Source organism: Lissotriton vulgaris, chromosome 2_1 (assembly GCF_964263255.1).
Source record: "Lissotriton vulgaris chromosome 2_1, aLisVul1.2, whole genome shotgun sequence".
Lineage (NCBI taxonomy): Eukaryota > Metazoa > Chordata > Amphibia > Caudata > Salamandridae > Lissotriton > Lissotriton vulgaris.
This window is the reverse complement of record NC_141687.1, coordinates 465,804,647-465,832,139: the sequence shown is the minus strand read 5'-3', so window position 1 is coordinate 465,832,139 and position 27,493 is coordinate 465,804,647. Positions and strand designations below refer to the sequence as shown.

Here is a 27,493-nt window from a genome sequence, read left to right as displayed (position 1 = left end):
CAGGGCTGCGCCACTGAGCTCTATGCCACTACTCTATGCCATTGCACTCTATCACGCACCACTCCACTTACCTCTACTCTGAAACAATCTACGCTATGCTTCTGCCCTCAACGCCACTGTGCTCTGTGCACTCTACTCCACTCTGCTCCACTCTATGCTATGCCACTCTACTCTAAACCAATGCACTCTACACCAATTCACTCTACACCACTGTACTCAAAATCAATGCACCCTATGCCACTTTGCCAACACCATCTACTTTGCACGACTGCACTTTTCACCACTATACTTTACAACATTCTACTCTATGCCACTGCGCTCTCCGCCACTGCACGCAGCGTCACTCTACACCATTGCTTTCTGCATCACTGCACTCTATGCCACTCTATTCTACTCTGCACCACTGTAATCTACGTCACTGCTCTCTGCCCCACACTACACCACACTGCTTTCTATGCCACTGCTCTTTATGCCACTGCACTCTACGCCCACTATACTTTGCTTCACTCCACTCTATGCCACTGCACACTACCCTGCACCACTCCACACATTGCCACTTCACTCTGTCACTCTACTCTACAACACTGCTCTCTCCGCCACTGAACTCTACTCTAATCCTGAACTCTATTCTGCATTGCTCCACTCTACACCACTGTAACCTATGCCAATCCACTCTAAGTCACTCTACTCTGCACATTGCACTCTACGACACTCTACTCTATACCACTGCTGCACCACTTTACTCTACCCTGAAACAATCTACTCTATGCCTCTGCAGTCTGTACCACTTTGCGCCACTCTATTCTAGACTGCTGCACCCAACACCACTGCACATACGCCAACATCTTTGCACCACTGCACTTTACACCACTTTACTCTACAAAATTCTACTATGCCACTGCACTCTACGCCATGGCACATTACGTCACTCTACACCATTGCACTCTTAAGTCATTGCACTCAACGCCTCTCTATTCTACTCTGCACCACTGTACTCTATGCCACTTCACCGTGAGTCACCTCAGTCTACACCACTCTACTCTACATCACTGCTCTCTGTATTACTCTACTCTGCACAACTGTATGACCCTGCACTCTACAACGCTGCACTCTGACACTCTACTCTGCATGGCTGCACTCTATGCCACTGCACTGTGTGCCACTGTACGCTACTGCACTCAATGCCACTGACTTCTACACTTCTGGACTCTACCATGCCCTACTCTACTCTACCCTGCACCACTCCACTCTGCACCACTCTACTCCACTCTGCGCAAGTGCCCTCTATGCCACTGCAATGTAGACTGCACTACGCCACTGCACTCTACGCTAGTCTACGCCACTGCACTCAATGCCAATGCACTCTACACCACGGCACTCAAAACCAATGCAATCTTAGCCACTGAACTCTACGCTAATAAACTCTGCACCACTGTACTTTATGGCACTTAACTCTAGGCCATTCTAATTCACTCCACTATACAACACTTTACTCCCTCAATGCCACTCCCCAATACTTTCAGCTACTCCATGACATTCCACTTTACTTCTCTCTATACCATTCAACTCTTCTGTACGCCACTCTATGCTACTCCATAACGCTGCAGTCTACTCCCCTTTATGACATTCCCTTTTACCCCACTCCGCACCTCCGCTCACCTTGCCTGCGCACCGACACCGCACATCCACTGCTGCTGCATTGGAGAGCGATCATTCTCCTACCTTGACCCTTCCTCTCCACCCTCAAACAGCTCCCTCTTCAGGAAGAGACGCAAGACCTGGCTGAGACCCACAGCCCAGCGCGCCTGGATACCCTCACGGGTGATAAGCCGCACTATATTAATACAGTTTGATTGATTGATAACTTTTAGCCATGCTGAACAGCAGCCATGCGGTTGTGCAACATGGCTAAAACATATTGTAAAGACAATAACTACTGAATAGGCGAGATCTATTAGGTTTGCCAATGCTTGTTATAAATGGAGTGGATAATGCCCTGAAGTCTGTACAAGCTGATGCCCCATGAAAGGCTCTTTTGCTATCTAGGACCAGTATGTATGCTTTTATTTAATTGACTAGAATGTTGTCCCAGCTTTAATAGGAAGGCTACCTTTCAGTTATACACAATAAATGCCTTGCCTCTTAGTCCAACAATGGCTATGGTGACATGGCGGGGGCAGGAATGTTTCTAAGCTCATGTGTAAAATATATAACTTTAAATAAATATCTCCCAATGTGGTGATCGAATCTGATGTACTAAGGTGAAAAATGTTTTTGAATTTCGAGGAGTCTTTATCATATCTTTACATGATGCTTACTTCGTTCATTACATCCTGAATTTTTGCAGCAGCTCGGCTGAAGAACAAGCTCTGGTTTGGCTCGCCCTGTTAATTTGTTGTCTTGCCTACCTCTATGCTTCTGATTTTCAGCATGTCACAAGTTCGAGCCCATCAGACTTCCATTCTCCCAAAGCCTAGCCACATATATATGGCTATATGGCTTTTGTCAGGAACCCACAGGGATCCTTTTAGAATCCTATTTGTGTGCATTCAATTGTAATACTACTCATACATGCCATACATACCGACCCATTCGATCTTGTATGTTTGCATTTCTTTATTAGCGTCGTATGGGGGAGGGGCAGATAGATTCACGGCAGGCGAAAGACCTTAAATAGGGTTGTAGTGAACACCATATATTCTGGGTGTACCAAAGGGTAGTAAAAGTAAAGCACACAGTTCAGCTTTGGTATTACAAAAAATATGTCTTTAATGTAGTTATTTATGGTGCAGTCAGAGACCCTGCTCTGTCTAATAGTCACTTTCCTTTTTGCTACCAGGACTAGTAAAGCGATCAGTTTTTGGGTGTTGCGACATATGTTTTTAACACAACCCATTAGTGCTAATTGGCTTGAAGGATTCAACAGTTAGTTCATAATGTGCTTCATATGCACGTTTAGCATGCATGTGAACAGTGGAGAACGCAGAGATTCAAAACCAAACAGCAAAGGCAACAAGTTTGCAACGCGACCATTTGAACAACTTTCAAATAGAATCTCTTCCAAGTAGAATCTCTTCCAAATGATGGAGCAAGCTGAGCATGTCTAACTGGCTTAAGGAGGCTATCATAATAATACAATGTACCTTGCCCATCCCATTGTATTCTAATCCATGTCTGCCTTGTCTTCCCCATTGCATTCTCAAAAACAAGATTGTCACTGAATGTCATATAAATCAAGTTGTTCCTAGAGTTGAACAGTAACTAAAATCTGCAATAACATGCTAACCGTAGAACTGAATTCTATTCAATATTTAGAAAATGGAATAGGACCAAAAACTGACAGATCATTTCAGCCTTTTGTGCTCCTTGGTTGGTGTCCTTGGTCTCCCTTCTTTTGCCCCTTCTGTCTGGTTCGGTGGGAGAAGCAGAGTGGAAGCAGAAGGCGTGGGGGCAAAGGGACTGGGAATGGGAAGAGTTAAAAGGTAACCAGTATCTTTTTCAACCTGGATTTTGTACCCATCTGGCCTGCTTTACTTAATCCATAAACACCTTCACTCAGAAAGCCAGGTCTGTCTCTGATGCTGGGAGGAGTCCCTTATTAGAGCAAACTCAACAGAGACAAATCCCTAAGGAAGAGGAGTCAACGTCTGTCTGCACCGCCATACCCCCCCCCCCTCCTCTGAAGCTACCATACCTCAAATGTGGAAAACGTAGAGTGGCTGTCACATCTGTAGTGCCTACCTCCATTATTATCCAAACCTGTGTAAAGATCAGATCAAGCATGTGCTTCTATTGCAGTTGAAGCTAGAAAGCTGGATTTCAGTTTTTTTAGTGTCACGTTGTTGGCCCTTTACTTAGATTAAAATGGATAACACCAATTTGATTTAAAATACCTCGCATCTTACAGGGTGCTTTCAGCTTTCCACTATTAAATACTTGTTTTCTTTTTTTACTTTTCATTTCTACATTTAATGATTGGTACATATTATCACTGAGATATTAAGGGTATTTATAAGCAGGAAATATGTTTTGTAAAACGTTCCATATAAAACTTTAGATTTGGAAAATATATTGCCCTGGAACTGGTATGGAAGAAGTATATGTATGGGAAGTCACTTGAATTAAATAATGTTTTCTTTATTTATAGGATCATCAGTGTCAGAAAACCGAGTAGAAGTAGAAGCGATGGCTGATATTTTACCTTATTATGGGTTATCTGATTTAAAAGAAATTCTGAATTCTGTTATAAATAAAACTGCAAAGACCCCTTTTGAATGCAGACCTCTCAAAGTGAGAAATTACCTACAGGTAAGAAATCAGATATTGTGTGTTCCAATAAATAATCATAATGTACTCTTCACACTGAAGGTAAGGCTGTTAATCACTGTGTGCTGATAGTACACATTAAGTTCCTGGAAATCTGGCAGAGTAGATTTCCATTGCTGCGGACTATATTCAGAGCTGCAGTGAAAATGATGCTTGGATGATGCCAAGGGCATAGAAATGTTTTTGTTAAAGTTGCATAGTATTAGCTTATATAGCATATGTTGTCAGTTTATGAATCACGAATGTCTATGTGACACTAAGGTTGCTGCTACTCAATCAATCAATCGGTAGATTTTTAGAGGGCTATTAGTCACCCGTGAGGGTATCCAGGCACAGTATATCCATATCTCTTTTCTACTGGGATTTGCTCAAGATCATGCAGAAGTTAAACCTGATATTACATTTCTAGTTCCAACCATGGAAAACAAGGATTAATAAAACGAATAGTCTCTTTTTGTCTCTGTTATAAACTTACATACCTAGAAGCTGATACACATGTCCAGGTACAGGCAGCCATATCCTAGTAAACCCAACATGACTCAAGGTGTCAAAAACCTATGCACACTAATATTTTAGACCAACCTCAGCATTTCTACACTAGCTAGTGGTATACTTGGGAACTTGAATCATATGACAAATGCTGCCTCATAAGCCTAACTGCAATTCCTAATGTATCTAACTATTTACATCGTGTGCATGGGTACTGGCTCATGTGCTCAGACACAACCATAATTTGCAGGTTTAATGTCACATGTCAATATACAGCTATGTGTATTGTTTGCAGGCTGTCAGCACCCCAAGGCTATAGAAATGGTAAATGTAGGAGAGTGCCTCATTTTGCATGATCGTCCCCATTTTTTAGGCTGATGCTGCTGTTTCCTTTACTCTGTGCACTGGGACTCTGTTAACCCGGTCCCCTGTACATGTGCTCTGATCTCCAAAGCATGTCTCAATTGGCTATACTCCGAATGGCATCTTTACCATACCTATAAGTCCCTAGTATATAGCATAAAATCAGTCCAGGGCCCTAAGTTAAATGTCGCTTGTAGATTGCAGCACACCTTATGCCACCACTAGAATTACAGTGCAAAGCAGGCCTACCACTTTAGCTTGTTTGTGTTGTTTTAAAACTGCAAATTCTACCTGCCAAATAGCCCCTTTGACCAGCCTAAACCCTCCTTTTTAAATATTAATTCAAACTAATTAGGCCTTAAATTCCAATGTGACAGTGTGTTCGGAAGTTAAATATAGCCATGTAAAAGTTTAATGTTAAGAATGTCCTTACAGTGACCAGGCTTAAAAGCCATTTTCCACTCTAGCAGGGTAAGCTGTTTCATAGGAAATCATTGGGATGCTATATTAAAATTAATAATATGATCTCTGCTTTGGAAACAGCTACAGATGTAATTCTTGGACCTTTTTTTTATAATTAACTTTGAGAGTTTTACCAAAAAGCAAAGCACCACACAGTGCAAAATATACTCACAATACATGTATGACATAGTGACAAGCCCACACATTAATATTGTACATTGCGATATCAGATCGTCAGCCCAAAGTACTTGCACCATTTCCCCCATATACGTTCATGTTTCATAGGGCAGCCACGAGCCTAAAAAACTGGCTTCTCCAGTGAGCACACCAGTCCACTCCTGTATGCCGCCCCCTACCAGTCCGCGGCCTCTGTTGTTTCCATGCATGGGCTGCATCCCGCTTAGCAACCAGGCAAGCCGTCCCCAAAAAGACTCGCTCAACTCTGGGGCTCTCCACCTCATCCAACAACCCAACCAGGAGAATATGCGCCCTCAACTCCAGCAGGCAGCCTAAGACAGCCGAAAGTATGCAATCAACTTCCCTCCAGAAGGGCCTGCACACCAGACAATCCCAGGCTACATTATAGAAGTCCGCTGCGGGGAGTGCACACCACACACATGCTGCTTGTGCATTGTAGAGCAAATATTGTAAGTGCTTCGGAGTGAGATATGTCACATGCCAGTAACTGAACTGTATTATACGCAGCCTCGTCGAGATCACCTGCTCACTCAGCACCATTTAAACCACCGTCCAGTCTTCTTCATCAGAGTCCCCCACCCAGACGCCTGCCTCTGTCTGGGCTTTTTAAGGTTATCTGGGTCATGTATCATCAGCGACCTGAAAATCGCTGATTTAGCCTACCTTTACCTACCTACCTGGTAGATTTTTGCCTCCAACGGACTGTACACAGGCAAAGAGTTCTCCAGTAAGTCATGCGCCAACAAGGCGTGGCGCAGTTGGAGATACAGAAATAATTGTGAGTAGGCAAGGAGTATTTGACCTTCAATTCTTGAAATAACATAATGCTCCCCTTCTTATAAACATCTCCAAGGTAGGCAATCCCAACACGATCCCATGACAGGAACTCCTCCAGGAGCGACAGCTGACCAAGCTATGTTCCTCGTATTAGGGGGGCAATCCTGTTTAGGCAGCAGTTCCATCCAGTAAGTCAAAGGGCCGCCCTCCAACAGGTAAGAGACACGTGTACAGGAAGGCAAGGTACCCAGCAGATGTGCTCTATATAAAAGATCAAGCACCATCTATCCCCGATGAGTGTATTACCAGACGGTTCGCCGGGTCATCCCACCCCCGTCAACCAGTCATTAACCAGCACCGTATGAGCTTCCAGATAGTATAAATAGATATACGATGAAGCCAGACCACCGTCAGTATTGCGGCAAGCACACCATTTTAAAAATGGCCGTCCGCCCCATCAGGTTTAGTGGGAGTGTAACCCAGTGGCCAAGATCGCAGTTAAGCCACAGGTCTAGAACCCGAATATTAAGGGCCCAGACCAAATCCAGAAGGCTGTACCCCTAGATACTTAAAGGTATTGTGTCGGGTAAGAATGTAAGGATACCAGACCCGCCCTAAAGAGTCACCTTTTACCTCCACTAAACAGGACTTGCCTTCATTAACCCAAAGCCTGGACGTCTTACCATAGAGCTGGAGGAGTTTTAGGCAGCATGGCCCAGGGCGCTGTGGCTCTTTCAAGAACAAAAACATATCAGACTCATATATTGCTACGCATTCTTCAAGACCCACTCCCCACTGCCATCCCTACACCTGGGCATCGCAATGTATAAGCAGCGCCAGTGGCTCTATCACCAAGGCAAAGGGGACAGTGGACACCCCTGGGGCATGCCACACCAGATGAGAAATACAGGAGACAAAACCTCATTCACCCAAACTTCAGCAGTCCCTGAGTGGTAAAGAAGCCAAACCATAGCGGCTGCTCTCAGATCCACAGCTGACCTGATCGTTTTTAAGAAACATCTTAAAACCTGGCTTTTCCAGGAGTAGGCGTGCTTGTTAGGTCCTGTTAGTTTGAGTCAATCAGCGGCGAGACACTCTTGTTGAGTAGATGTGTGCTCTACAAATGCGTTTAATTCATTCATTTATACGACGGAACCCTTCTCCCAGGTCAACCCGATGGAGAACCTCCTCCATAAAAGCCCACAATACTGTGTCAAACGTTTTAGTGAAGTCTGTTAGCAAAAGGGTTGCATCATCGAGGTCTGTTGCCTGGGACAGCGCCACCTAGACTCTCCTAATGCAGTGCCTTGGACTGCAGCTCAACATATATCCACATTGATCTGGGTGGACCAAGTGAGGCAAGCCCCGCTCAATTGCGCAGCCAACAGTTTCGCAAATACCTTAATGCCAGTGTTAATCAACGAAATTGGCCGATAAGAGGAGCATCAATCCTTAGGAAGATCATCTTTGGGTAGAACCACAATCCTAGCACAATTTAAGTCTGGTGGGAAAAACCCCTGATGCATAAAAATGCAGGAGATTGGGGCACAGGATCTCATGAAAGCGCATGTAATATTCAATGGGGTACCCATCTGGGCCAGCTGTCTTTCCACCTTACAACCCTGACACCTCCGCACTCACTTCATCTAGCGTCAGAGTTTGGTTCAGTTCCTGTGCCAAAACATTGGGTAGAGTCTGAAACAGTATACTGTCCAGAGGGGGGTTCGCGACTTCCACTGGTGACGGAAGGCACCGCGAGTATAATTCCACAAAAGTCGAAGCTATGTTGGGATCTCCTCATGAGGCCGGGCTGACGATTCCCGAATCTCGGGGACCACATGGTCAGACACTCCGCAGGTTGCCAGCTAAAACAATAATTTACCGGATTTGCCTCCTGGGGTATATACTGTCTGTGTCGAGGCCCTCCAGTACTGCCTGGCCTCTTCTAAAGACACTTGCTGCAGCTCCGGCAAGGCCACGGCTACGAGACGACAGAGTGTTTGGTGTCACGATGTCGGAGAGCAGCTACCACCATTAGGATCTGGGCTTCTAAATCGGTCAGACGCGCCACCCGGCACGTCTCTGCCTGACAAACATAACCCTTAATACGGCCTCTCAGGAAACGTTTACTAGTTGCCCATAGCTTCACTGCTGAGACCATGGTTCCTACATTAAGCTAAAAAAAGGATGCAATTTCTCCTCGACAAAAGCCTCGCAGTCGGAACTCTGCAGGGGCCAGGTGTTAAACCTCCAAACTGGACATAAAGCAGTGGGCTGAGTTCCCCACGACAATAGCAACGGAGCATTATCACAGAGATACCACGCAGGAGAATACACACCGACTGAACCGAAATGAGATCAGCTGCTGGAAACCACATCAAACCTATAAGTGGATCCAGTGCATGTGCAGCGGATTGATGGGTATGGGTCCTTTGGCCAGGATGCCAGTAGTGACAAGCATCGCAGAAGCCCAATGAGTCTCCCTAGGAGGTCAAACAGCCCGACCAGAAGTGCCTGTTCGGGCTGAGGTGGAAGAGACATCCAGGCTCGGATCAGGGAGCGCATTAAAGTCCCCTCCAGCCATCGTTACGTCCTGCGAGAGGGTCAAGAGAAATGATCTCGGAGTTTGCAGGGAGGACTGCAGCAGGGGAGGCGGGACATAGCAGGTAGTAAATTGTAATGCCTCGCTTCTAATCGTCCCTCTGTGCCCACATAGCAGCCCTGAGTGTCCGTGTGTTGCGCTGTAACCACCATTGGAAGAGATTTATGCAGCAATATTGCCACTCCCCTGGAACCTCGTGTGAAAGCAGAGTTGTAAATCCTGTTGTAGCTGAAACGGCCCAAAAAAAGACAGTTTGTATCCAATAAGTGGGTCTTCTGCAATAAAACCACTGCTGGCCTGTGATGCTTGAGGTATTGTAACACTGCAGAATGCTTAAAACAGTCCATTCCAGCAGAGTACCATTATCTTAACAAAGAGCATAACGCAGTCAGAGAGGCTCCAAAACCAGCCTACGCCAACCCAGGAGGAGACCTGATACCCAAGGGGCCTGCAGTGCATACCATACCACGCCAAGCTAATCGCTATTGTTTGTGTGATCGCCCTCACTAACCTAGAAAGAAAACACAATGTTAGTACAAAACTGTCAACATAAGAAACCAGACTCAAAGGTTTTACTAGAACGCTCACCCCTCAACGCCCTCCCCTCTCCACACTTCACCCAAAGAAGCATCTGTCGCTTTAACTAAATGCCCGAAACCTCTAACTTGGTGGCGCAGGAAACCTCTGCGGGCCATAGACTCCCAAACAACAGGATTCATTGCCTGATAATAAATTTCCACACTCAGTAAACAATGAAATTAGAATTTTGCCCTCTAAACCAAACAGAGCAATAACCAAAACAAGAGGAGAGCCACACAGGCTGGGTTGTGGGGGACACAGCCTCCCCCTCTAGGTGCTCCTCTAACCCGCCACACTGAAAACCACTGTCGGGGAAAGTTAAGAGGGACCATCCAGTTGACTGGATGTCTATCGACTGAGACAAGGAGCTCTAGTCTACCTCTATAGAGCGAAAGACCAAGGGGGTATCAGAGAGGACGTCCACCTCACCCTAAATTGCCAGGTCTGGGCAGGATCTCCCAGAGGATAGCCAGAGCCCTCCCCATCAGCCCCACCCGGGACCTCCAAGATCGGAAGCTCCCCCTCTACCCACGCGGGAGATCGACTCCGTATGCTCCCCTGACTGCGCTGGGGCCTGCTCCACCAGGTCACCAGACTGGGCCTGCCCAGGGGACGGCTGCCACACCAGCCTCCTCCCCGTCACCAACTCCCAGGCCTGGTCTGGAGTACCAAAGAAAAGGGTGGTGGATTGAAAGATAACTTTGACGTGCCGGGAAGAGGAAAAATTATCTTTAGGTTGAGGGCTCAGATTTTATGCTTCATTTCATCAAATGATCTCCACTGTTGCTGCACCGCTCTGGTATAATCAGAGAAATATGTGCACACTAGAGTTGGAACACAGGCCTCTGCAGAATGGCGTCCCTATCCTTATAGTTGAGAATCTGTAAGATCACGGGTCTAGGAGAGGCTCCAGGCGACGGATTCGGCGCTAAAGAGTGGTGCGCCCTCTCAATGACAAAAAGATAGCATAAAGAGCAAACACCTTCTCCCTGGGGACCCAGGACATAAGCCAGTCTACCAGAGCCCCGGCAAGGCCCTGCTGCCCCAGAGATTCAGGGAGGCCAACAAGTCGAAGGTTGTTGCGCCAGGACATTTTCTCTGCGTCCTCTGCTCGGTCTGTGACCGCTGACAAGGAGGCGTCATCTTAGACATCTGTTGTTTGAGAATAGCAATGTCATCCTATGCTGTGGACACCCACACCTCCACCTTTGTTGTCCTGTCTAGCACATTGTGGAGGTCCTGGCGTAAAAGAGAAAGGACCACACGAATGCCATTCACCTAAGCCTCCACCACCTCCCTTGAGTCCTTTATGTCCTTGAGGATCACCCCCAGGTCCGCCGTCCCCTGCTGCTCCAGGAGAGGCACCTGGGCTGCCAGCTCCTCTGTGTCCACTGTATAATCAGGTGGTGGGACATTTTACTGGTCGATCCTGGTCTGGACCGGGGTCTGCAGCAGCACCTTCCCGCACCCCATCCTCAATGAGGAGGCCAGTCCAGCAGATGAAAAAATTGGAGAGGCCGCCCTCCATCCCCCTAAGCCTATTGCCCCTGGCCACTGCAGGCAACCACGACTCTCACCTCCTTCAGTTAAGCGGCAGGGTCCTGCTGCTTGAAACTGAAGAGAATCAGAAGGGTCTGTCTACGCTGAAGATTTTGAAGTGCATTTCGAAAGGCTAGGACTCTGAGTTTGCGCCTTTTTTTTTTGTTGCACCATTGGTAACTACAGCCTTGTGGATCAAACGTGCTTCAAAAGCACTAAAAAGTGGACTCCCTGCAAGCTACAGGTTAGCAGAGCTCTCCTGGACATCCCTACAAAGAATTCTCATCCTGGAGTACCAGTGTGTTTGTATGGGTTTTGTTCAAGTGGATTGCGGAATTGAAGTTTCACACTTTCAAGGACCCTCTTGGAGATTCCAGAACCTTGGATTGTGTGTTGGATACTTTGGGACCCGCAAGCAGAACTTCAGGAAGGCGTTCTAACTGGACCACGCCTGCTGGAGGCAGGGCAAACCACAGGGCTCTCAGTGGTCTGCCCTGATCAGTCAGAGGTGATACAGAGCCCGTGGGGTTAACCAGCTCTGCTGGGACGGCAGTGTGCTGTTCCATAGGAATGCCAGGCCAGAGGGAGGAGTCATAAACCATGGTCTTCAAAGGCAGAGGGATGGCCACAGTGTCAGTTTCCACTCTACATTTTTGACCCCCACCAGACCTAGGTTTAGAGCAGATATGTGCAGATGGTATGGGGAGAGTCTATGGAAATTAGCCATTCTAAGAGGTATGTTTAGCTAGCTCTTAACTCCTTGCCGTAAAATCAGCCATTATGGATTTGGAAGATTTGATGCACTCTGGGACAAAATAATACCACACTCTACACAATGTGGTCATAACTTTGAGGTATGCTACCCAAGATGCCAAACAGAGGACGCTGATATACTACACATGTTGTGGACATGCCCTCGCCTAGTGGGATTCTGGGCCAAGACTGCACATGTCTCAGAAACTGTAACAGGGATCCATGGATGGGACACAGCAGATCAGTGTATATTGAGGCTATATCACCGTCGTAAGGCACAAAAAGTACAACACAGATTTGTTGATCTAGCTCATATCATTGCAAAGCGCTCAATCACCACCAGGTGGGAATCAGCCTTTCCCCCAACAGTACACAACTGTCATGAGGAAGTAACCCGGTGGGGTAGTGCAAAGAGCGCAGTCATCAGGAGGGAGAAATATAGGGGACTGAGAAAAACTTTGATATCTATGGCCTTGGATCTGCTGCTGGAAGCATTCAAGGCAGTTGACCCCCCCAATGCCATAACACACCTGGACATGTACTCCCCTACACCCCTCCACCCCGCCTCTAGGAAGCAGTCGTGACCGGCATCCGTGCACCCACTCGATACAGGGTTCATTGTAGGTGAAGTCCAACAAAGAAGATACCGAGTAGATTGAGGTGGTATCTGTACACGATTGAGCCTAACTCGGGGTGAGCCAGACGGGAGGGAGGAGGGAGGGTTGACTGGGCTTGTTTAAGTGTTCAACTGAATTTGTTTGATATTAGCCTGCAATAGACTCATGGAAATGAGACGGTACTAAAATAACAACAGTTTCACATCGATCTGTATTTCCGCTTTGTATGTAACGTGCACATATCTTGATGGCTTGCTTATAAAAGCAAGTACTCAAATAAAAGCAAAACAAGACTTCCAAGAGTCTGTAAATCTCCAACAAAACCTGGGCTCACAAATCAATATGGGCCAATCCAAAAGTGAACCAGTACAAAGTATAATATAATTAGGAAACAAAATAAACATAAGACTTGGGAGATTCTGAGGAGAAAGTGTCATCTATTCAAAATAAATGTTGTATATTAAAGAAACAACCAAAAGTTGTCAGCTCTTCAAATTGCGTCCTTTATAGGATCCATAGCATCACACATCTACATATTTCCAAATGCCTGTCTGTAGGAATGTAGGATCCGCTTTCATGGTTACTCCCACTTTTTGCTGGTGTTATTCTGTATTATGACTAGTCTGACTTGGATCCTGCTAATCAGGTCCCCATTCACTGTGCTTTCTCCCTAAATAGGACCACGGTAAGCACTTTGGTACCTTCCTAATTTGCTTCTGGTGTACCCTTCTAAGTCCCTAGTATAGAATACTGAGGTGCCCAGAGCATAGGTACACCATGGGTTGTGCCACCCAGGGGAGTCCACTTAAACTTTAACTACAGGCCTTCCGTTGCAGCCTGTGTTAATTGATGCTTACACTTCTCACAGCATATAGAGGTTTCCTTATATTTGAGGTCACAGCACTTAAAATCTATAGTCACCCCTATGGCAGGCTCTACAGTCCTGATGGCAGGGTGCTTGGTTATAAGTGTGATGGTGCCCCTGCATGAGCAGGACACCCCTACAAACCTCAGAATCGATACTCCTGGCTTTGTAAGTGCAGTCAGCAATTTAATACACAAAGTGGACATCAAGCCAATTACGAAATGCCTAACTATATATTGGCGGCACCAAAAACAGTCATGTTTCGTGTCAAACATGTTGGAATCCTTGCCCAACACTGATTCCAAATTTGAATGTGGGATCCCATGTACTGGGGGGCTCTCATAGGGTGCCCCCTTTATTCCTGGTACCAGCCTTGCGGGGTCTAACAGCAAGCTAGTACTTATTCCGACCACAGACAAATTTCTTCCCCCCTGCTCCTGAGGGTAGAACAAGAGGTTTCTAATCATATGGAGGGGTTACCATCTCCCAGACATGACGTAGTGTAGTGTATTGGGCTGGGGTGAGGGTGCTTGACAGCTCCACCAGACTGCTGTGAAGGGCACATTTGGTTCCCTTTTAACATACTCCAGTTTGAGCCAGTTCAGAGAGGCCTCGACTCCTACTCTGGCGTAAAACTGGACAAAGGACATGGAAGTATCCACCCCTCTGTCCAGCCCCTCCTCGAGGGGCTGGTCCCAACGTTGCTCCTTTTTCGTTAACCACATCTGTTGCTGCTGCCCAGGCGTTTGGTGCTCTCGCTGGACACCGTCCACCTAGTTCTCGACTTCCAACGTGGGACAGCTCGTGCACGGCTCCTGGTCTGCCACCGCGTTGCCTGGTCCTCACAGCGGCAGCAACAGGGTCACCGTCATCACTCCTTCATCCTCCGTCATCAGTGGTCATTGCCCTTCCGTGCCTCCTGCTTACCTCTGAGTGGCATAGACTCTGTCCCCTCTGTCTGCAGGTTCATCTGATCTAGAATCCACCCTTGGATTCTACCGGATTCTTTCACCTTCTTCGCCAGCGGCATCTTAACTGAAGTCCTCCATTGTGGCCTACGACTATTTCCAATGTCACTTCACACCAATGCACCCGGCTTCCATGGTGTAGGTATCCTGGTTCCTGGGGTGTCCATGGGTGGGGTGACTCTCCAACCTTCTGTATTCCATGGGGTTTTTTCAGTGTCCAGTCCACTGGGACGGGTCCTTCCTCTTCAAAATTGCAACCGCGACTTTCCCATTGACTTGTATTGAGTATGCAACTGTGATTCCATTCTGCATACAGCCTCCGTGGGGTTCCTGGGTACTCACCTCAGATGGTTCCTGTGTCCCCTGTTCTTCTGAGTTTCCTGGTCCAAGTCCCAACTTCAGTCGCAGTTCGCATGCCACTTCTTTAGCTTATGGTTTGGTCTCCCCCTGAAGAGCAGTGTGTATTAGCCTTACTTACCTCTTGCAATTGAAGTATTATTGTGTATATATGTTGATAGGAGATGTGCCAATGCGTTAGTGAGTGTTGTGTAATAAATAAACATATTTTTATAACTACACCATGTGTTTCTTTTTCGTTTAACCTACACTACATGATTGGGTTTGTTAAAAACAAGCTGCTTTACACTCCTTCTGGACGAAGCCTGAAGGCTGCTTTCCACACCTACCACTTGGAGAGCATTATTTGGTTGTGTGAGACCACTAAAATCACCATATGGGTTGTCTGGATTAGGGCAAGGAGTTTCACTTAAATAGGTGTGCACCATATAGTACCCGGAAAAATTACGGAGTGGGCCACCAACCAAGGAACTGAGTACCGGCACGATCAGCAAAAGAAAAGTCCCTTGCCGTTGAGCGCGCCTATCGTTTCCCCGGAGGTCAAGCGAAGCTGGGGAATCCGCCGAGGCCTATCATTGCCAAGCTTTTTCATTACCGGGACAGGGATGCTATCCTCCAGGCCGCCCGTAAGCATGGTCCCCTGAAGTATGACAATAACTCTATCTCCATATATCCCGACTTCACTCCTCAAGTGCAGCGGCAAAGATCTGGTTTCCTCGGAGTGAAGCGTCGCCTAAGGGACCGGGGACTGAAATACGCCATGCTGTTTCCGGCCCGGCTCCGGATTGAATATCGGGAACGTGCCTATTTCTTTGATCAACCTGAACGTGCTGCCGACTGGTTAGACTCGTTGCCGGCAGATGACTTTGGGAGCGGAGGCCCTGGTGGCGCGGAGGGTGGTGCAGAGGCCCAGGAGTAACAGATGCCCTGGAGGTTCCGATTGAGACTATGCAACGTACTGTACATATTGACTTATTCTCTGATGACTCTGCCCGTGGCGGTGCGGTAACGGGTGATTTCTCCCTTCCTCCTCGGGGGGTTCTTTGTGTAGAAGTATGGGGCGACAGGCACACTGCAGTTGGGGGTGGCTTTTTAGTCAGCAGGGGTGCAGGGAGGGGGGTGTTGTAACGGGTTTGGGTTCTGGGGTCGGTGTTTGGGGACTGGTTTGTGTTTCGTTTCATTTGTTCTGTTCTCTGTTTCATGGTACTTCATATCTTGCAATGATTGTTCATAGTGGGTCCTGCTGGGGGGTGGGTGTGGAATGTTTCTGCCACAATGGGGGGGGGTGAACTGCGGATTCTTTCCTGGAACGTGAATGGTCTGGGGGATAGAATTAAGCGGGGCATTGTACTGCAATTTTTGAGGCGCCACGCCCCTGATGTTGTGTTCCTTCAAGAGACCCACCTGATTGGTAACGCTTGCAAGGCATTAGACCGCCGGGGTTATCGCCTGATTGCACATGCGGGTTTCACTTCGGGTTCCCGGGGTGTGGGTATTATGGTAAAGTCTTCCCTTGCTCTTGCTATTGATGATGTTATCCTTGATGAGCGTGGGCGGTATGCTGCTGTTTCGGGGAGGTGGGAGGGTAAACAGGTCGTGTTTGTTGTTGTCTATATCCCCCCGGGACTGCAGGCTACCACTTATGCTGATTTGGGTAGGACTCTTCTTGGGCTGCCAGACGGCCTGTTGGTCCTGGGCGGGGACTTCAATTCTGTCATGTCCGGCGACTGTGACCGACTACCCCCTAGAGTATTACCACAGTCCCAGATGTGGCTCAGTGAAATGGCTGACACTTTTGGCTTAGTAGATGTCTGGCGCTCACTACATCCCACGCTCCAACAATACACTTTTCATTCTGGCGCGCACGGCAGCCTCTCCCGTATTGACTATTTTTTTATGTTAGCCTCCACTTTGTCCACTGTTCGTGAGATTCGGCACCTTCCCCGGGGTATCTCGGACCACTCCCCCCTGTTGATCACGATTTCTGTGGGTGGTCGGCATGGTAACAGAGTCCCCCCGATTCCCCCCTGGCATTTTAAAAACCCCCGGCTCCGCTCGGAATTGGTTAAAGCAATAGATTGCTATTTTTCTGAGAACCTGGGCTCTGTCACTTCCCCCACGGTTCTCTGGGAGGCCTTCAAGACGGTTATTCGGGGTTCCGCCCTGTCACTCATTGCTACTGAGCGTAGGATGAAGAGGGAGGCTGTTGTGGCTCTTGAAACTGAAATCACTGCGCTTGAAAGTGAGTTGGGTGGGAATGACACGCCTGCACTGTTGCATGAATTGGAACTGAAACAAGCAGACTATAAGGCCTGTGTCACGGATGCTGCTAAATTGATGCGGTCTAATCAACTTGGTCGACTGTACGATGTGGGTGACAAGGCTAGCAAGCTTCTTGCATGGCTGGATAGTACTGAGCGTGCGAGTCGTGTTGTTCCCTCCATTGTTCGTGATTCTGGTGTTACTGTCTCGGATCCGGGTGAGGTTGTTGAGTGTTTTGTTGACCACTTTCGTATGGTTTATACGCCTGTTAGTGATCGAGATGAGGCCGACTCCAGATTCCTCCTGCGTGACATTGCTCTGCCTACCGTGTCTGATGAGGACTGCCTCGCTTTGGAGGCCCCCTTTACTGTCAACGAGATTGCCCTCGCAATCCGTTCCCTTCGCTCGGGTAAGGCAATGGGCCCTAACGGACTCCCCATTTGTTCTACAAACTTTGCCCTGACAAGATGGCCGCTCATCTGCGTCACATGTTTCTTGAGGCGGTTGAGACCGGATGCCTCCCCCTTGAGCAGCGCCTTGCTACCATAGTGGTCATTTATAAGGATGGCAAACCTCGTGACCGCTGTGCCTCGTACCGCCCCATCTCCCTCCTTAATGCGGAACCCAAAATCCTTGCTAAGGTGATGGCCAATCGGATGCTTGCTGTTATCTGCGACTTGATCCATCCGGATCAATCCGGGTTCATCCCTCACAGGAACACTGCTCTTAATTTACGTAGGCTCCACAGTGTCCTCGCGAGAGCTTCTACTCTCGCCGAGCCAGCAGTGATCGCCTCCCTTGACGCCACGATGGCATTTGACACCATTGAATGGCCTTTTCTATGGGCAGTCCTCGCCAAATTTGGCTTTGGCTCCACCTTCATCGCATGGGTCAAGCTTCTCTATGAACAGCCGCTAGCTCAGGTCGCTGTGAACGGGAGGTGCTCAGACCCATTTCCTTTGGGCCGTGGCACACGTCAAGGATGTCCCCTCTCTCCGCTTTTGTTCGCTTTGGCACTCGAACCTCTAGCCGCGTGGCTCCGGTGGGAACCCTCGATCAAAGGGATCCGATGGTCCCCTGACCTTGAGGATCGTGTTTCCTTGTATGCGGATGACATCCTCCTTTATCTTACTTCCCCTCAGAAGTCACTCAATGTCCTCTTCGACGTCCTTACGTCCTTCGGTAAGAACTCGGGGCTGGTCATTAACTGGACCAAGTCCTGTGTCTACGCCATAGCTGGTACTCTACCGCCTCTCCCCCGTAGATTTCCCATCCTGGTAGCGACTGACGGTTTTAAGTATCTGGGGGTCCATGTATCCATGATCTCTTCGGTCCGCTATGAGCGGAACTTGTATGCTCCGCTCCGCAGGCTGAAGCAGGATGTTCGGCGATGGCGCGAACTGCCCTTATCCCCATTGGGCCGGGCGGCGCTCTTTAAGATGATGTCGCTTCCCCGCTTCCTCTATGCCCTGCAAAATTTCTTCGACCCCGTTCCAGCCCGCTATTTCCATGAAATCGAAAGTTTACAGCGGCAACTTATCTGGGATGGCCGTGCCCGAATTGCCTTATCTAAGCTCACACTCTCCTGGTACGATGGGGGTATTGCGCTACCGGATATTAGACGGTACTACTGGGCCTCGCACCTGAGCGCCATCAACCATGCGACATATTCTCCGGAGCCAGCCCCCGCCTTTGCTTTGGATAAGCTGTTGTTGCCCGGCGGCAACTTTAATAGGGCGCTATACTCTAAAGCCCCCTTTCGACTCCTTACGGGCCCAACGAAATGTGCAGTGCGGGCATGGCGAGATGCTACGGTGGCCACGGGCTGGGGTGGTAGACTGACACGTATGACGCCACTATACGACTCGGAGCGACTGGGCAACCTGTGGAAGACGAAGGGGTTTGAGAAATGGGACATGATTGGGATTAGTACTGTGGGGGACCTTTGGACACGTGGCGCGGTTAAGTCCTTTGAATCACTAAAGCTGGAGTACCGGCTCGACGATAGGGAGTACTTCCGTTATATGCAGGTCAGACATGCCTTGTCTTCTGTCTTCCCCTCCGGCACTGATATTCCGCAGTCCTCCCCTTTGGAGGATCGAGTTCTAGATGGCCATGTCCCAGACAGTACCATCTCCTTAATTTATAAAAAGCTCATCCATAACAGAGCTGACCAGCTCGAGAAGCTCCGGGCTTCCTGGACTGCTGACGGACTTGAATTGGACGACGAGGACTGGCAGTCCGCCGTGTCCTCCCCTAAGGAGGTGGCTATTCCGGCACGACTTCGCTTTGTCCAATTGAAAATCCTCCATCGCGTGTATCTTACTGGAGTGCGTCTGGTGCGAATGGGTCTGATTGCTGACGGACGCTGCAGGCGTGGGTGTGGGATGGATGGTACTTTTCTTCATGTTCTGTGGGAATGTCCAGTGATTGTAGCGTATTGGTTGAGGGTGCATGAAGTTATGAGTCGTGTCACGGGGGTCCCCTTGCTTCCTGAGGCGCGTCGTTGTCTGTTGAATGTGTGGGAACCGTCTGACTGCACTGCTGCCCAGACGCTTTGGGTCACCCTGGGCAATATGATCGCGAAGAGGGATATCGCACAGCTCTGGGGCTCCCCTAGACCGCCAGTGCTCAGTGCCTGGAAAGAAAACATGGACTGGTCCATGTTTCGAGAGAAGACGGTATATGAGGCCCGGGGGCGCCCTGGGAAGTGGTCCAGAGTTTGGACTCCCTGGAACACTTATCGTGGAGACATTTGTTCTCCTCCACTTGACTACGAAGTCCCTCTCCCCTCCTCTCCGTGATTTCCGCTCCTCTCCTCCACTCACCAAATGCTCTGCTCTCTTATGCGCGCCACCCCCCCCTTACACTCGCTTTTTCTCCTAAATCCATTCCCCTCCTCCCACCTCCAGCAACCCTTGCCACCATGATACCATGTGTTTGTTTGTTTGTGTTCAGTTCAACAAAAACATAAAATTAAACCTCTCTTATCCTGATTTGTATGATACTACGCTCTTGTCGATAATGATGATGTGATAGATTGCTCCAGCAACGTTCTGCCTGATACAACATTTTTTTCTCAACAAGTTTTTGTCATAGCGGCCGGCCCGGTGGGGTTGTAGGCAGACGCTGTGTATCGTGCACTTGTAAATAAAGGTTTTCAAAAAAAAAAAAAAAAAAAGAAAAGTCCCTTGGACTAATGTCACTAATAGTTGCCCTAGTTCAATCAGCACTTCATTCACAACAGTGTCAAAAATCAAAGAGCCCCATGGTTATAAACACAACAACAATTCAATTATAAAACCTGAATCTTTTCAAAAAGTAGTCAAATTTATTGATCAATCAATGAGAATAGTTAAAAACACATAATAAAAAGGTTTTTCTATACATTAGTGATACTCAAGATAAACAAACACAATATATACAAGTACAGAAAGAGAAAAAAATAAAGTGAATCATTTAAAAAATATCATGAATCATCAATTCGTTTGGAATTCATACACCATGTTAGGCTAGTATCAGCAGATGACACCAAAATAGTTCCTCGAATTTCATTCAAAACAATGGAGCCGACATGTTTCGGTGTGTTGCCTGATACACACCACCTTTTTCAAGAGAATAATTTATTATCTTGGCCTTCACTGTGCTCCAAAAGAAACGAGATGATCTCTTCAAGTTCTTGTGTTTGACCTTATCAAAGACTGAGGAAAGGTCTAGTAGGATGAGTAGGCATGTAGCGTTCTGATCAAGTATTTGTAATGCATGTGTGTCATGGCTGATTCCGTGCTATGACCTGCTCGGAAGCCGGATTGGTGTTTGTTAAGAAGGTTTAAGTGATCAATATGTTTTGTCAGTTGGTGGTGAACACATTTTTCCTAGGAATATTTGAAATAGGGCGGTAGTTGTTCAGGTCCATGGGGTCAGCTGTGGGTTTCTTAAGGATGGGAGAAACCTGCCCCACCTTTAGGGTGTCAGGGATGCAACCTTGTAGAAGTGAACTGTTAATGATTTTGATCCAGAGAGGTAGAAACAATGGGGTAAAGTCTTTAACCGCGTTTGCGTTGAGAGGATCAGTGAGGTGATTGGCAGGTTTCAGGGCACTAAGAATCTTGCCTATAGCATCTTCAGTATAGGTATTAAAGGATGACCATACAGCGTCGTTTTTTAAAACAAACTTTGACATGATTTGTTGTGATGCAATTGGGGGTAGTGGGGAGGTTTTGGTATGAGGACAAGAGTGAGAAATTAGGTCATTGAGGAGATCTTTCTTGATGTTCTCAGTCTTTAGATTAAAGAAGGTAGAAAATTCTTCACAAGTGGGTTGTGGATGGGTTCAGTCTTGTGGACGTTTAGGTGCGTCCTTAGATTGGGTGCTGATTAATTCAAAAAGTTTTTTTTGTTGATTTCTTGCTTGGTCATGTTGGTGGCTGAAGAAGTCTGCTTTAGGGCGCTTGATCTTTCGGTAATAAGCATTTCTCTTTTTTTTAGAATCATGAGGTGCTTGACGAATGGGACCGATCTCCAGTTGCGTTCAGAAGTTCTGGGAAAACGTCTATCCTCGTTAAGAGGACCGTTGAACCAGGGTTTAGAGTCTTTTGTGGAAACTCTCTTTAGTTGAAGGGGAGCAATCTGGTTATTTATCAAGGTCATAGAATTGAGGTAGTGGTTGGTGAGATCATGTATGTTGGAAGAACCAGCAGGGGGCAGAAGTAGATTGTGGCTGGAATTGGGTAACGTGTTAGGGTTGAGTTTTTTCAAGTCTCTTCCATACTTTAGGTTTTGTGGATTGAGCCGAGCTAAGTTTCACTGTTTCCTTGATAAAGAAGGTGATGATGTGATGGTCTGACCAATCACAGGGTAGGATCGACTCAAGGTGAGTGGAATCGCTTTTAGAGATTATTAAATCCAGGATTGAGCATTTATTGTGTGTCGAGCTGTTGCAAATTTGGTTGAGATCTAGGGCGCTGAGAAAGTTTTTGAGACTGTTGACCACTGTATCGTTGTGGTCGTTCCAGTGGAGGTTGAAGTCACCAAGGAATATTTGAGTGTTTTGTCGCCCAGTGTATGTTGTGACTATGTCTATGAGGTGTTCTGTGAAGATAAACTTGTCACCAGTTGGATGATAGATTATGTGTAACGAGGAATTGCATGTATACACCGGAGCAACATCACCGTAAACAGAGCCATATCCCCTGTACTCCTCTCTATGCATATGTATTCGCAAGAGGGGAGTACAGGGGATATAGCTCTATTTACGGAGATGTTGCTCCGGTGTCTACATGCAATTCCTCCCCCTGTCTTACCACTCCTGTCCAGTCTGATGATGTCGTAGTTAGGGGTACTAGGATGTCGAAGAGAGGCGAGGAGGATTCTGTTAGCCGGGTTTCAGTTAGAATTATCAGTTCCAGATCGGTAGAGATAATGAGGTCAGCTATGTAAGCTGTGTGTTTAGAGGCCGATCTGCAATTCAGGACTGTGCATTTAAGCCGGGGTGTGGTGAGAGAAGTGGTGTGGTCCTGCATGATTGGGTCTCTGCTAAGATTATTGTTGATGATTCCTCTGTTGTTGTGGGTGGGGGGCCTGTGAAGGTTGGGGGGGATAGTAGGGATAAAACTGCCTCCCCGACTGTTACACTCTGTAGACAGTCAAAGACTAAACTATCCATAGAATTAAACTGGAACTGATATGCTCATTGTCAGTACAAGGCATTGTGGATTGGGTCCCTCTTAGGCTGTTAAAGAGAAAGTCTCTCGTTTAGGTGGAGCCTAGAGTCAGCCCTCAAGCTGTAGTTCACTACTGAGGGAAGCCCCACCCACTGCCCATCCCATTTTGTCAATGGCTTGTGTCGTTTTCCTTTTTAAATGCTGTCTTCTGATTGATTATGAGGCTTGGCTTATTATTATGGCCATGTCGTCATTTGTACCCCCTTATGGCTACAAGCCCCTTTTCTTTGAGTGTTACAATGTACCATACACATTATTTAACCCTTTCGCTGCTGATGACGAGCTCAGCTCGTTATCACCCACGGGTGTCGTGTGCTGATGACGAGCTGAGCTCGTCATGAACAATGGGAAATAATGACCTGCAGCACAGGGCAAAAATCCCCGCAGCAGCCATGTGGTTAAACTGTGAGCACATTTTTTTTGTGCCTTTTCACCCCCTCCCCCACTCCCGTTGTTTTCTGTCTTCTCGCCCCCTTCACCCTCCCACCGCACTCCTGCTGTCCATGCCTTCTCTGCCCTCCCCCACCCGCACTCCCGTTGTCCAGGCCCCCCCCTTCTGTTGTCCCTGATGCAATGTAATAGGTCTCGTGTAAGTGTGAGCCCTATTGCATTGCAAATGATTGTTTTTGAAGGAAGGAGGTGAGGATTAAAGGCGGAGTTTACAAGCTCTTATTCATGAACACCACATCAATGCCAGTAGGCTAGCCAAGTAGGTTCATCCCTTCTTGCTGGGATGTGTCTACCCACCATCGCAGACTGAAACCCAAGCTGGGCGGACTCTGTGTTTCATCCTTCCACATTCAATTGCCAGAGTATCAATGGGTTATGTACTAATTAGGCCACCAATTTAAGTATTGACCCACAGTTCAGTTTAGACCAAACAATAGAAGTGCTAATAAGAATTGGTAATAATTGCAGTGGAACTGGGGGTACGAGCGGGCCTGCAGGCAGAAGGGAAAGAGGTGTACATTTCCGAAACACATTCTGATTAAATGTTTGGATAGTTGCAACTATCCAAACATTTTCACAGTCCACAAGAATGTGGTCTCCTCGTAAGCTTAAAAATATTTGCTCCAGCAGCCATTACACTATGTGAGTGGTTCACAGACCTATATTGCTAGAAGGAATTGCCAGAGCGTGCAGGGACCAAGGGAGTATAACCCATCCTTTGCTGTATGAGGATTCACCACAGAAAAGTGTAAATACCCTAATTTCCCCGGCAAGAAAACATACGACGGAAGGTTTATAAATCTATTGCACCCAGTTGTCAAGGGTCTTGAGTCATGAGTTGCTGGGTTTGGCTGAAGGCCATTTCCTCAGACCAGTGCACAATGAACTTCTCATAGCCAGGGGACTTCCAGGTCCGAAAGCATGGACCGTGCATCGCAAGCTGTCGAAGGAGGGCATCATTGCATGGGATGTGGCTGAGGGTCGCGCCATATGCTTGGATCCAGCTGAGCGTGGCCTTTGGACACGACTGGAAGGGTTGAGGGCCAGAGAACTGGGCACCACACGGGCAAATGACACACTGTGACCAGTCATGGATACTTTGTAAAGTGAATAACATACACATTAAAAAGAAGTTCTACTTTCTCACCTCGTAACATCACAATATAATCTGTAAAATAAAAAAACTACAAATGCTCCTAAAAGCCGTTTGTTTAAGAGACTTTTACTACCCAAAAAGAAAAAAATACTTAAAACGTGCCAGTTGTGGTGACTTGCACACAGCATCTTTGCACGACCTCGCATATGTCACTCATAACATCTCGGATGATACCAATAATGACAGCATTGGTGACACCACAAGAATCGCTGCCATGGACGTTTCCCCACACGTGAGCAATCTGTATAAAACTTGCCCAGATCAGCCTTGAGGCAGGCACATTCGTCACTTGGAATGTTTTGTGCAGATTCATCAGATGGAGTCAACACCAGAGCACCATACTGAAGAGGAATTCCATCATAGCTCTCCGTCTTCCCGGTCCCAGGCGTAACTTGACTTCGAATGCTAAATGAATGAGACACATAACCAGACAAGGAATGAGCATTTAATGTAGCCAACTGTTTGTTAACATTCCATGGTTTATTCATGGAGCATGTGTACGCTGTCAATATATATTATGAATTTTGGTCATCAAAACTACACTTTCTGTTGAAAGAATTATCGTTGAAACCCGCAAAGGTTATTTCAGTTATTTTAGCTTGACTGATGAGTTCCATGTTTTTCTTTCCCAAGGGAGAAGCCGTGCGCCTGTCTCGGCAGCTACCCTTATATTTGTCAAATGAGGATGTGCAAGACACGATTTCCAGAATGAAGCTGCAGCTCGCTGATGAAAATAAAACATGTGTTCATGGCCGCCCGTTTTTTCATCACTTAACGGATATTCCAGAGGCCAAGTAATCCGCCTAAGTACATGGAAGCTGCTCCGAGGAACATTTTCCCCGTGAATTCATTTTTGTCATGAATAATGATTATCACTGCCATTTTTTAAATATTTATGCTGCACTTGTTCTATATTGTTTTGTGTATCTCCGATGACCTGTTTTTTTTCCTTTTTAAATATCTGTCCAATTCACCTTAACACTAAAAAATAAAACATGATATGTAAGACATCTTTCATAAAACAGTTATTTTGATTCATACTGCCACCCCACCTGCTCTTTAGCTTTATAGGACAGCACATACCAAGCTCTCTGCGCTAAACTGATATGTTAACAAATTATTTTGTTAATTTCTCATTTATGAAAAACACAGGTGCCCAGTAAGTTATTATGCGCTTATCAGGACAACTTAAGACCCCTCAATATCATTTACCTGGTTTGATGAACGGTATATTGGTAGATCAGTTATTACCACCACAACAATGTCAAGTTATCTGTTGGGTTTTGTTTTAATAATTTTGTTATTGCAATATAGTTTCTAGTGAATAGTGTGTTAAAACTGTTAAGGCGTGAGAAGGCTTTTTTGAGAGTAGGCCCTCAACTTCCCAAATTGTCAACTAGAAATAACATAAGGGAGGGTACATCCAATGATCCTGCATACCACCTGCTGTAGAGTGGTGTGCGTCGATGTTTCAAATATCACACAAGCGAGTGTGCGGATGGCACCCAGGTAAATTAGTCCCCACGCCACATTTCTTGGATCGTGTCAACACTACGGACACGCTCTCTTGTCGAATCTGTAACTACACAGTCCATCCTCCCATGTAAACCCCATGATACCTTACAAATAATAAAGCCATCAGTGGCCTTGCCTAGCAGTGTGGTCTGTGTTTTGCGTGCATGCTTCGTAGACTATATATCAATGCTTACAAATAGTTTATTCAACCTTTTTGCGCAGGGTTAAAAAGTCCAATTTCGGTCCTGAAGAAAATTGACTGACCCAAACAGGCAACATATATGGCTTAAATGTGTCGGCCTATGGATTTTAAGGACCATAGAATCCTTACAACATCTCACTAATTTAATCTTGCCCTAGACCTCATACATTGAAACTCTACCAGAGGATCTTTAGGCATTTTTAACACACTCCCTCAATTTCCTGTACAAACCTCGTAAAGATCCCCACTTACAATCGCGTGGAGTCCACCCACTCCTATTAGGTGATCTGGGTGTGGGTCAAATGATGAAGCAAGCCACAGGTAGTTCCTGTGGGTAAGGACCCTAAAACACATATACATGTATATCCAAGAAATGTGGCTTGGGCACTAATTTACCTGGGTGCTATCCACATGCTCGCTTGTGATATGCACACCACTCTACAGCAGGTGGTATGTAGGATAATTGGGTATACCTCCCTTATGTTATTTCTAGTTTCTAGTAAATACTATTATGCCTATACTGAACATATAATCATAACTTCTGAGGCATATCATTTGACTGTCCAGCTCTCAGTATATGATTATGAACTGTTGCATGTCCGTATTGCATGTGTGCTGGGGTGCATTTGCCTGCAGTGCACTCTTGGGGGAAACAGGGTACTGCTTTTCATGAACTAATCCCACTACCTGCCGGTGTATGCGTTTATAAAGAACACTGCTGCCATTTTGTGACATTAAAGGGCTGATGCCTCGTCAGTGGACAGAGGCTTGAGTTTACATGCGTACACAGAAAGAGGTTGGATGGTGCTGCCTATAGGTAAGCAGGTTTGCTCCAGTTGTAATGCTGAGTATAGAAGAATAGCAGCAATGATGTGTTATGAATTCTGTGTAGAAAGGCTGTGCATGATTATCATTGTATAGTGGTAGGGCATAAATGTTGTACCTAACATTCAGAGTAGTGCGCCAGTTGTGGTGTAGAGGTAGCAGGTGCACCTAAGTTGCAAGAATTATGTCACAAAGACCTGTGTATTGTAAATGTAAATGTAGTGTATTTTGTAAAGCACACAACTGCCCCAACGGGGCGTCCCGGCGCTGTATAACGCTGTGGAACCCTTCCTGGCTCTCCCTGTGAGATGCCCCTCCTAGGCACCCCTAAGGTGAAGCCAGGCATCCCAGTGTTGTAGGGGCCGTTGTGGAGATTAAGCAAGCTATTGCCCAGAGTTGAAGCGTGGGACCCATGATTAGAGTAGGCGCCAAGGCGAGAATTATCGAGTCCGCGGACATTGAGCC

The 27,493-nt window shown here is 46.9% G+C and overlaps 1 protein-coding gene across 2 annotated transcripts in view; it reads left to right on the top strand.

Annotated features, from left to right (window-relative positions):
* PMS1 (PMS1 homolog 1, mismatch repair system component) overlaps positions 1–25,496 on the top strand; it is a 1,062,426-nt gene extending 1,036,930 nt beyond the window's left edge. The window contains exons 13-14 of one of the 2 annotated variants that reach the window (XM_086955374.1): positions 4,148–4,308; positions 25,120–25,496. In XM_086955374.1, coding sequence (XP_086811500.1) covers positions 4,148–4,308; positions 25,120–25,284 — 326 coding nt within the window. In that variant the 3' untranslated portion in view covers positions 25,285–25,496. Of the gene's footprint in view, positions 1–4,147; positions 4,309–25,119 lie in introns of those variants that run through there. The other variant, XR_015308390.1, reaches the window with a different exon arrangement.
* The last annotated feature ends 1,997 nt before the right edge of the window (positions 25,497–27,493 follow it).